We start from the raw sequence: 12,831 nt of genomic DNA on the forward strand, positions 1-12,831 counted from the left end.
CAAGACGAATAATATTATGTTGTTTAAAACAGAAATCCATAGTTGCCCACAGCATGATCGAGGTATCATAATAATTATGTTGAACTGACTGAAATTGTGTTGTGTATTGATGGCGACTTCTGGAAGGAATCCAAAACGAATAATATATAGTTTTCTGACACAGTGTTTGGTGAGATTGTAGTGATAAATAATATATATTTGTCCCCAAACTTGTGATGCCATTTCAAGAAAGCCGGTAACTCAGATACTCATTGAAACTCAAAAAAAATTTCCTCCAGACTCTGAAAAGTAAAACTATGAAAATGTGAGCGTATAATCTGCCGACTACAATAATTTTCAGTTATTTTAAAGAGAGTGCTTTTTAATGTCAAAAAGATAAATCGTGACTATAGTTTGTATAAATAATTTGAGACGTGGCTCTCTTTTGGGAAAAATCAGCAGCGTTCCCAAATTGTGTGAAATTGCAACTTTATAAAATAGAAAGAAGAATTTGACCAGAAAAATCTAAGTAGAATATAATGTCTGATATTCAAGTGATGCTTAAAAAATTTCAGGGTTATATGATGAAAAAGAAATCTAATTTCAATTTAGGGAATTGAAAACATTGCGAAAATATGTTCTTTTGAATATCACTTCTCTCTGAATTATGGGATGTCGTAATTAATAAAAATTTTATATCAAAATGATGGGAGAATATCTTCTTTCTATTGGTGTCTAGATAATTTTCATTCGACCAATAGTTTTATTCCTTATTTAATGATTATACAGTATTGTCAATGTCGAGACAATTCGAGCAGAGAACATAAAATTTTCTTAATGCTAGAAACTTTTTTCTCCAATGGTAAGTAGGTGGTGAAAGCAAGACAGTTTTCAATTTTCAAAACTAGTCGGAAGATCGTATTTTAATCGTATCACAAGAAATTGAGTAAATTACAGTAAGTCTGCAGTTAAATCGATAATTTCGAGGTTCTAGGATTGACTTTGAAGTATTTTGAACTATAATGATTCAAGAACCCCATTCAGGAATTCTTTATATATGCCCATATACCATATCTATTTCAAATCAATTTTGAGATCCAGTTCACATGGTTCACTCGACATCGTTGAAAAGACCACATGTCATCATGAGAAGTTCATCGTGTAAAACACAACCATGATGGGAACTGGGAGATACAATCAATTTCCCCTAAAATTCATGTTTTCATGCAGTGATTTTTCAACTGACATGTACAATTTTCACTGATTTCCAAAGCGCGGAATTACAACATCTCCTTCATTCGGATGAAATTGATTACTTAATTTCGCAGTAAATTGAAGGTATTATTTCGTTTAGCATGATATTCGCATGCAGTGCTGTGCAGGAATTATTATGGAGGCTGTGATGGCGGAAGCTTTAATGCCACATTCCGGCGCCCAATATATCTCCATTAATGGCACAACTTGCAGCGTCAAATTGCGCCGAGCATCTGTTTAGGCCATATAATTACACCCAGAAGATTTCATAGCGTGTAGCGTGGTTCGGACGGCACTTTTGAAAAATATTAAAGCTTAGCGTCGGGGCCAAAGTACTGCGAGAACCATAGTGGGGCTCACTTCTTACTGTCAGCATTGTATGAATGAAAAGCATTAATCTTATTCATAAGGAATGCTGACAGTCCAAAGTGAATCCAACTGGTGTGTGCAGAAGTGAGATTCACTTTAAGCTGTCAGTATTGTTTGAACGCCACACATTGATGTTGCTGCATAAGCAATGTTGAAAGTTTAAAGAGTAACGCTTTCGCGGCATTAAACAATTCTAAAGATTGGGTTCACCCTGTTGGAATGCATATCTCGGGTGCAATACCCTCTAGAAATAAGGTGCTTCACTTTTACCGAAGAGGGGAGTAGTAGAGATTAAATTTCGTTGTAGAGAGTAAATTAGATATGAAAATCAACGTTTATTCTTATTGTGTAAATCCGATAAACTATTTTAAGAATATTATAGAAAAATAGCAACATATATGTTAACCACATAATAATATGTATATTTAACTAGCTTACCCGGCGAACTTCTTACCGCCAAAAAGTCAATGTATCTCATGTCACACTTCACTTTATTTGGTGAATCATGAAATTTATCTATTATTTACAATCGATGTTTTCATTTAAATCTCAATACGGACTTCCTATGTGCTTAAAACTACCGATTTAATACCAGTAAACAATTTTATCACAGAGTGAAGTGTTTATTACAGCTGGTAAGTTTAGATGCTAAATAATATTATCACAACATGATTTTGAATCATGATGATCTTCCCGTTCTACCTTAGCCGCTCGGCCGACAATTTCGAAAACATAGGTCTGTAAAATGGATTAATATATAATTATTATTAGCCCCCCTGTCTGGTCAGAAACCATCCCCAATATTCATACAACATATTCTCAAAGTTTCATGCCGTTCTGTCAAGTAGTTTTAGAGTCTATAGGGAACAAACAAACTAACACACAAACAGACATTCATTTTTATATATAGAGATAATGTATATTTCAATAACGGTTGTTGGTGAAAGTAAGATAAGAATCTGAAATAGTATAGAAATCTATGTAGTTTCAATTGAATGGTTAGTAGATTCGATAAATCATTTTTTAAGAATAATATATTATATTAAGGCTTAAGAAAGAATAACAACAACATGAATTTTGTTCTCATAGTTATATTCCAAGCTAAGACAATCTTATTCTTTAGAAAAATTGGTTGAAACATTACATTGTTATTTTTATTAGATGGGTAAACTCAATCAACAGTTTTTCAAGAGTTATGAAAAATGACCCAAATTTATCTTTCATATATACCAGATTCAATCGATCTCATTCTATTGACTGTTCTTCTGACATTATTCTCACACTGTAAGCAATGCGTTCCCTAACGCAAGAAAAACATCCATTGAATAATATTTTTCTTTGTGTCAAGGGCCTACATCCGAAACTGTTGACATTCCTTATAAATATACAATGACTGCTTTACATTCAAACAATGCTGACAGTTTGAAGTGAATCTGACCAGTGGAACATCATTTTCCCAAGAGTGACCCAGGGGTCAGTCAGTATGAAGTCACTGAGGGTGATGTATGGTCTCAATAATTGCTTCGAATGCGAATGTTTTATTCGAAATATCGGCACTCGCCAATATTGTGCGACAGCATTCTCTCCGCCTGGCAACACGATTCGGAAGAAGGAAGGGTCTGGCAGAAAGTAATAGGCTGGATGCAGTAGATCTATTTTGATCGCATTAGAACAGGAAGCAAGACCCCCAGGAGAAAGGGTCTGTAACATTGATTTTATCTGCCCATATATTCTTACCGTCGAGTCAGACTTGGTATAAAAACGGGGCTTAGATTCGCTGTGATTCAATCTTCCCCCTAAAGCTTTGCGCGGCGGCGAATAAATTCTGCATGTGACAAGGGGGTACAAGTTTTATGACGCATTATTATACCTGATTTCCTGTCTGTATGAGAGGGAACGAGTTTACGACGAGTAAGAGCGAGTGAGAAAAAAGTACAGCTGGAAGATATCCTATTTCTGCTTGGGGCTTTTTCTATGAATATCGAGTGATCACCTATTCTTGACAGTCGTATGCATTACTCGGACTTTTTGTACGCTAGTGCCGCTTTTCTCCAAAATCTATTCACTGTGTTATGAGATTTACTCGAGTACTTTTGGCCTTCACTGATTACCAATGGGGGCACCAGAAGATAAGAGATTTGATAATTAAATAAAATATTATATTAGAATGTCTACCTTTGGAATAATCTACACATTTATTAACTAGTAAGAGCTTCACGTTCCACAACCATGGAATCTAAAATACTTCAAATTACTGAGAGTTTTACGTTCTCTAGTTCTAGTAAGATCAAGAATCCAATTCATGATAAAGTGTAACTCTAATACAAGGGAATTGAAGAAATAGAAAATGTGATCTTCTGAATCTATGAAGAGATTTTATTTTTTCTATATTTACAATGCAAATGACACTAATATAATAACATTGAAAGATAAAATAATAAGATAGTCCTTGTGCTATTTTTCTTCCAAATTTATAGGTGAAAAAGTCCAAAATAAAGTTAGAATTTCACGTGTCCAATTTTGATAAAATTTCAGTCCAAAACAAAAATGAAAACTATAAATTTTGAATTTAGATGGCTTGAATTAATAAATTAATTAGAAATATTACACTCATTTATCCTTGATCTGTTTCCAAATAATGAAACTTGGATGAATGAGTGATTTTAAATTTGTACTACAGGGGTGCTCCTGCTATGGACCCCCTTGAAAACCCAACAAACGTCGTCAATAATCCTTCTGAGCACTGCTTGACCTTTTTTGGGACCCCCTCCCCAAATACAGCAACAATTCGATGTAGTGCCTCTAGAATTTGTATGATCTAAAATTAGAATCGATATCATAATCTAGGTAAAAAAATCAAGATATTCAGCTTATCAACCACAAAGTATTTTTTGTATTAAGACACATAGACTATGTTATTGAACCCAACAGTTTTTTATTGATGGATAAAACTTCATAGCTCTCTTAGTAATTCATGTTCTCTTTTAGTAACCCTTTTGTAATATCTTATACTGTATAAGCAATAATTATGTCTGTCACAGTATGTGTGCAGTCTCAACTTAAATTATTAGTGCCTAATAGAATCGAAATCTTGACTAGGAAAATTAGATGAGAACTGCAGTCCATACGGAGGTTATTCCAGTTTTATTCAGTTGAACTAATCAAAAATCATAGATAGAGACGGAATTGTGAGAAAACGTTCAGATCAGATCATGAACAACACTCGAGGAGAATAATGTGATGAAAATTCATGATAGAGGACATCGGAATTCTTCGATCTGATCCAATTAATGTGAATGTATCTGACGGAAATTGAAGTTTGGGGATTTGAAGTTTCAAGCATCGAATTCACTCGCCATTTTCTTAGCAAAGAGTTTCAGTTGATATGATATGAAGTGTCATAACAGGGCTGTTTTGCTATCTTCAATTGACAGAATTGAATTCTTCTGTGTGCTTTCTTCCAGTCCGATAAGCAGTTCCAAATCTCTTAGAAAGGGTCTTCTATCTTTTCACACAATTTGGTTTATTCTAGGACACATAAAAGTGATAGGATTAAACTCCATGGGGAGGCACAACAAATGATGATGTCATTCACAGATAAGCGATCATTCGCTTTTTAGAAGTGCCTGCTTTTAGGGAAAATGGGGAATTTGTTGGTATACGTTTTTCGAGTAGGTAGGCTTCATTTATTTTTTGTTATAGATTATGATTATTATGTTTCCATCAGTAATGAGATGGATATTTATATTGCATTGATCCATTTCTTTTTGTTTGGAGGATTGCATTGTTTATCATTTCTAGCTTCTTGGAAATTAACTCTCCTTCACTCATAATTTAATAAATGAGCAAGCACACACTATTGTTGTGTTGAATTTTAGAAATTTACTGATTGGATAGATAGGGATGTGATAGTTCATTAAAACTAAGATATCCAAATAAATTTATCCAATAATAATATTTATTAATTATTTTGAGGTACGCAAATCGAAGGTATACAACTATTGGGAGCGGAATTTCAAATTACATTACGGATTCAAATTCGAATATCATTTCACGATTTGAAAATTCCTCAATAGTCCTCGAACTGTTTTCAACTGATCTGTAATTTGGTTTCCGAACAAATTTCGACAATTGGATGCTCTTTAAATTGGAAATTCACAGCCGTCGAACAATATGGCTGGTCCGCTCTGCTTTGTCAGAGAGCGCTGTTGTTGATTCGCAAGAAAATTAATAATTTCCAGTGTCGACTTCCCCGTCAGTTGGAAAATGGTAAAATAAGAGGCGCCCATTGAAAATGTTTATTTTTCATTGCAGTCTTGGAACGTTCACTTTTTAATTTTGCCTGTAATTGCGACTTCTAATTTCGGGCCCGCTACTGCTTTATCAACCCGCCTTCCATCCTTTATCTCTTTTTCTCCACTTCTGTTGCCTTCCCAGCAGGAAAAAGGTGAATTTCAGCCTCGGCTTCACCTACACAATCTCTTTCTTCCACCAGCACAAACAAGCTCGTCGACTCTTTCGGCAAAATGGGTCGTTTGGAACGCTGAATATTAGAAAAAGTGGGAATACTGAATACGCTCTACACTTTTCTCACTGAAAAGTACAGCATGTTTGGTTCACTATTCTTCAGTAATTCAGTATACTAGCTAGTGGCTCCTATACACTATTCTCTAGAATACTGGTTTGAAAGAAATCACAGAATATACTTGGTTTCCCAAAACAAAATATTACAAGTACCATCCCCTAATTCTTCTAAATTTCTAAATTTCTCATTTTTTCCTCAACTCTCCTCATTCTCCCTTCTTACTAGTGCAATTTGATGATGGAAGCTCTGTTCAATAAGGATTATGTTATCAAGGACTATTCATGATTTTCCATTTTTGATAATTATATGATGCACTTCATGAAAAATAATAGTACTTCTCACGGGATCGAGAGAAATATATCATTATTTCTCCTCTACTTCTCTATTCTGCTGTACTTGAAAATTCTATCTTGATGAACTGTTGTGAATTTTCTTGAAATAAACGGTTGAATCCGTCTATGAAGTGCTGATTCATGACGATTGGGTTATGATGGGTTATAGATGATTGGGTTATGCCAGTGGAGTTTAAAATCTTAGACAGTATCAGATAGAGATGCATACAATTAAATGATCACTATGTACAGTAAAGTTTGATAATTATATGTGAATAGTTTTGTGTGACCTATTCAAGAGATTGAAACTGAATTTGTTAGAGTGAGTATTAGATGAAAGTAAGAAAGCAAGAGCTTCCCAAAACGGCGAGAACCCTAAAGGTTTTTGGAAGGGCTGCAGGGTTAAAAGTCAGCTAAAAAGCTAGCTGCTGTTCCCATGAGGACTTTTCCTTGTTCCTTTAGTTTAGAGAAGCAACCGAGGAAAGTGCTATAGTGAGATTCATCCTAAGCTGTCAGTATTCCCCATAAATAGCATCACTTCTTCCCATTCACACAATGCTGACAGTTTCAAGTGAATCCCACCATATCATCCTTTGGGAAATTTTACATGCCAATCCTTCCATGTGCCCTCTGATCTGATTTGCTGTACTCCTCTTCTGTAGATTATGATTTTTTTGGCAGTTTGAAACCATAAATTTATAGACTCACTGGTTCCTGTTAACAACCTTCTCGTTAGAGGTGACAAGACTTTGCAATAAAGTTAGCACATCGTTCAGCAGAAATCAGTTCGTTATCGTATAGAATAAGTAATTCATCTATTTGAACTATGATGATTTGATTGCATCTACTAGCAGTGACACCAAAAACAGAAGTATTATTGTTCGCTGATTTAATAAACTTTATTGGAAAACATAAATCTCTCTGGGACTTTGATGGGTTTTTCTTGAAACTGATGATAAAGTTAATTAAACCTGTGAATTGTTCAATATATCTCTTTTCGGCTGATGAGTGCTTTCAAAGTACGATTAACTACAATGTAAATTGTTTGTTGTGTTTGGTAGAAAAAGAACCGTTTAAACAAGTCATTATTACTTTTCAGCTTTGTACAGGTCATTATTATTACCAAACGTTTGAAAGCGTTTTCAATAACAGTTGGACAGCTTTTATAATTAGTTGAGCAAGAACGTTCGTGTTTTACTGCTGTTGACATGAATTGTTTCATTGTCCAAGTTTGATTTCGAGCGAAAAATCGTTTGCTCCACTATTCAACAGAGATCCAGAAAGTGAAGTGTTTTGTAAAGTTAAATTAGAATGTTCTATTCATATTATGGTAGTACTTGAGGCAGATTGTGAAATCATATTTTCCATTTACTGATGGAACTTCATCTAACACAGCGTAGCCTTGTAATCAATTAATCAAGAGTGACATAAATATTAATCATAGATTCGCCTATCTAGTACAGGATGTAGTGGTATTTTTCTCCTCCATGCCATTCATGATAATCTTTTTCTAAAATAAATCGTCTATAATTGTAAATTATTCATGTTATCCATATAATTTAGGCTATTATAAACCTTTAGTTATATTTTTCGAACTTCATAATAATTTGTGTAGTTCTATGAGTAGTAAAGATACAATTTTAATAAGCGTCTATGAATTGTATAACTCATATGACAATGCTCAGTCCCTGTGGATGCAGTATTTCAATGATGTTATTATTCCTTTGGACCAAGGAAGAGGCTCTAATAAGAAACATTATAGTGGCTTGGTCCCTTCACTGAGACCATATTCAGCCTTGTTTTGTAGAGCTTGTATTTCTTGTTATCCCTTTAAGCTTGTTAAATTAGGCCTGCTTCCCCTGGGCTTAGACCTTCTCGGAAGAGCAGCTACTGTTCTTTCATTCTGCTCTAAGAAATTTCGCTGTTATCCCTTGCTAACCTTTGGTGGATCTTCGATGGTCTGTCTATTAACAGACGAATCAGTTTCTGTCTGAAACTACCTCCATCTATACCAGTTAATGATCATATCATTGAACTATATAGTGAAAAACTATTGCATTATTCCTGTTATTTAAAATGATTTCATAAATTTCAACTATAGTGCAAGAGAAATCGTCTTGCTTGTTTTGTTTTCTTGCTAGAACCACTATACAGCAATCTCTATTACTGTATATTGATTAATAGATATATGAAATGTATACTGTAGATTACTTTATGTGATAGGAATGTTGAGTACAATGTGGATGTTTCTTACTATTATCTTTTGAAATGAAAGAGAGCTTCCGTATTAGAAATTTGTAAAATGGATTCACTTCTGAACTGGAGGTGTATTATGAAAAGAATTTTTGATGAATTTCTTGACTGATTTTTCAGAAAAAACAATTTATCAAATTTACCATGAAATTAAACTATCAAAGTTGAAAATTACATGTGTAGAAATAGTGGAAAGTGATTTTTCAGAGTTGACAAAGTTTCAAATTTACCGCCAAGGAAATATCCACTCATTTGTTGGAAACGGGCCAGCTGTTTCTGTGTCAGCTGTTGAGAAGCTACTGTCTATGTCGACTTTTAGGTTATGTGAAGCTGACAAATTGCATACAAAACATAAAACTGTAGCATTTTGAAGATCAAATTAATTATTGTTTATTGTTCTATGTTTGTTCGTTCCAGTTTATTTTCCAAGCGCATAATTTTAGTATCAATCTATTATATTTCATGATTAGTGTTAATGAATTTTTTGACCCTTGAAAATGTAATTTACTATCTATGAATACTTGTAGTTGCTAACATTTGATTTTATGTGTAGTAGGCCCAAGCTACTGTATTGACAATTCACTTGTTTTTTTTTAACATTATAATAATTGAGTTTGTTTTTTATTTTAGCACCGCCTTCCTCGATACAAATTGTGGATCACAAACCTAACGAGAAAATTGAGATTCATGAGAATCAATCTCTGCAACTGGAATGCCAAGTACGAAATGCGAAACCAGCTGCATCCATTGTATGGTACAGACATAATGTGGAACTCAAGCTTGGTGAGTAAAAAATGTAATTAGCTGTACTTAAAATTATTATCTGTATTAAAAATAGTATTTGAACAGTTTGATGGTTAGGTACATTCTATTCTTTATCAATTTGGTGCTGTACCATATGGCTTATGCTCTTTACTTTTACATTAGTAGGAATAAGGTATTCGCATAATATTTATATGCAATTAAAATCCTACTATAAACTCGAATTTTCCAATAAAATCAATGTAAAACTGAAATCAATAGCAAACAATCATTGTTCAGGGCTAGTTGTCTCTTAGGTAAGTCGATCTATACTTTTCCGAGACATATTTAATCTTCTCACATCCCCTTGTTGCTCTCAACTTCTCCACCGTCTCAAGAGCTTACAGAAAATTGTTTATTGTAAAGATTGTTAGGTGCAATAACGTGAGATAATCAACTATTTATCTATTTATACTCATTAATTTACAATATCTCTTTGTAGACAATAGGTGAAAACCCACAACGGCCTCCTCAACTTGGATCATAATAATGTCAAAATACTATAAATTATGGTATATAATGAAAATGCTCATGCATAATTATATAATTTTATTAAACTATAATATTAAAATAATAATAAAGTAATAAGGTTTAAGCAATTATTTCCTCTAGGGAGTTGGTAAGTGAACATTTTGTCCATTGTCCGTTTATTGGTCAGTTTTTCTTCCGTTCTTGAAACTTTTTTCAGTATCAATTCTTTGTGTAGAGTTTTAAACATAATCAGCAATGAGTCTTTGATTCATAGATTTCATATCAAAGTATAATCTTAATTCATTTGCATAATACCTTCTCTACTCATCCACTCTATTGATTGATAATGATTGTTCCTAATAGATTATAGGCAACTCATCGTCAATAAAACGTTGAACTTCATCCTGTTTTCAATATTTTAAATCAACACTTCAACACAATAAGTAGGTATCATCCGTAGATGAATTGAAATGTTTGTTGGTTAAAAGTTGCGGCATCATTTCCGTAATTGGAAATGTTATAATGATGATTGGCACTGGAGCATCCAACTCTTAGCAAAAGTCTTGAATTTTTCTGAATAAATTAAAATAAATTATGCCGGTGCCCACGAAGTTGAAGGTTGAAGTGAGAAATCAATTTGAGTCGTAGAAGGAATTGAGAAGAAGTAAGTAATTAAATACTTGTTTAAATACAGTCTCTTGACTCAATCGTAAAGTTTGAACGGCTATCAACTTTTTCACTCCAGATGCCGTGTTCCAATCCATTCTAGAAATACTGCAGTGTAATTATTGTTTTTCGAAAAACATCTTTTGGAGATGAATCGGTAACTTCCCTTGCAGAACTCCTGAAATAACTCGTTCAAAAACTTTGAGATGTTCCTTACTTATTGCTATTCAGTCTCGAACAACTGTTAAGATAAATGAATCGAGATAATATTTGAAATGCTGCCCCTCCATCTGATTAAAAAGTTATTTCATTGGGATGGAGGATAATTTAGTTGTGAATAGTTTCATAGTGAGAGATTCAATTCTGTTTGGAAAGTTAAAAATTCTCTCCTTATCACATTTGAAATATTAGCTAGTTGAAAACCTGTCGTAAGTCAGAAACCTTACGGTAATCAATTGAGGACTACTTGTAACAACACAATAATATATTGTGTGTTACGCTGTGCAAAAGTTGTACGCAGACTTACATCAAAATCATCAAATCTCTTATCTCGTATTGCCTTACTTGTATGCATCTGAATAATAAACTGTTATCAATTCGTATACACACAAATAAATCGTGTTTTTGCTTCTTGTGTTGAAGGTGGTATTGTTTGAGACATTCATAACAAATAATATAACTTGCCATCATTACAAATTCATTGAAACAATGAAGCGGTAGTTTCAGTTGCTACATTATTATCAGTTGCGAACAAACTGAAACTAAAGTACAGAGCCGCTCATCATAATACTGTATGAGGTACGGAGTGGTTCACAGTATATTACAACGTGCGCAGTACCATATTGAGCCGCTTTCTACTTTGGTTTTGAATAGTTAGTTTGTACTCATATCCAGTTGGCTAGTTTGAAACTGATAATGGCGTAGCTACCGAACAAGTAACTTATTTTTTTTAATGATTCGGTGTTTGTTCAACAGTGTTGTTTCCGGTGTTTGTTCAACAGTGCTGTTTTCGGTGTTCGTCAAGTCTGAAAATATATTAATTCAGCCGATTAGACTTTCATATGAGACCATATTCAATAGATGTACGCGGTTGCAACTGTGGTACACCTTCACAAAAATCTATGATTGTAAGCCAATCATATGTTTCAATCAATCGGTGTTAGTAAATAATTCTTGTTGTTTCCATCCTAAAGTCGAAAAATAAATTGGATTGATAACATGAGACTATTCAATAGATTGATGCGTATGTACGCGGTTACAAGTGAGGTATACCTCTACTCAAGGCAGTGATTGTAAGCCGTGCAATAATCGATGCCGCAACATAATAATTTGATTGGCCAGCACAGGCTGAGGTCATCACTGATCCTCCCCAAACCACAAATCTGATAGGTTAATTAATGGAGGCCGACTAATCCAGATCAGGTGGGGTCCTAGGTCATCAATATAGTCCATCCGAATATCACATGCCGATTCACAGGTCATCATAAAGGCCGACGCCTGCAATGCGCGATCCAATCCTATTATCGTTATTGGACTTATTTACATAACAACTGCAATATTCGAGTCTTTCCAATCAAGTCGTTATTATTACAATTTTTCAATTGTGAATTGATTAAAAATGCAAATGATGGTGAGGTTAATTCCATTCATGATACTTGGATAATAATATTATTGTAAGAGTTATATCATGATTATGGAAAAGTATTTACTACAAGCATACGAATAGGTGTTTTTATTCCTTGAATTCATAACAATTCTATTGGAAACTTATATAAAAGATAAAATGAAGAATAGTCGAAATAAAATAATGTAGGCCTATGTGTTATTTTATATATTCATGTACAATGGTATACCTTACTTATCTTGAAATTGAAACACTTCAAACTAGGTAACAACTTTTCTGAACATTATTTAGAATAGTATAGGCCTACCCTAGTGTATAAATTGACATCTCTTGACAATTTTGGCCAAAAATTTCAATAAAAGACGTAGCCTAATAATTTTTCCATACTTTATTCTCAGAAATGTGGGAGGGACATTGTTTGTCTCTAGAGACAAACAATATGAATAATATAATGTGAAATTAATGTATTTCTATGCGTTCTCAGTCAAGTTTGATAG

General features: G+C 33.7%; 1 protein-coding gene across 1 annotated transcript in view; it reads left to right on the forward strand.

The window, feature by feature from the left end:
• Positions 1 to 12,831, forward strand: part of LOC111047435 (nephrin) — a 535,400-nt gene that overhangs the window by 485,041 nt on the left and 37,528 nt on the right. The window contains exon 4 of the mRNA XM_039422826.1: positions 9,403 to 9,555. Within this exon, the coding sequence (XP_039278760.1) occupies positions 9,403 to 9,555 (153 nt within the window). The remainder of the gene's footprint in view (positions 1 to 9,402; positions 9,556 to 12,831) is intronic.

Source organism: Nilaparvata lugens, chromosome 3 (genome assembly GCF_014356525.2).
Source record: "Nilaparvata lugens isolate BPH chromosome 3, ASM1435652v1, whole genome shotgun sequence".
Taxonomy (NCBI): Eukaryota; Metazoa; Arthropoda; class Insecta; order Hemiptera; family Delphacidae; genus Nilaparvata; species Nilaparvata lugens.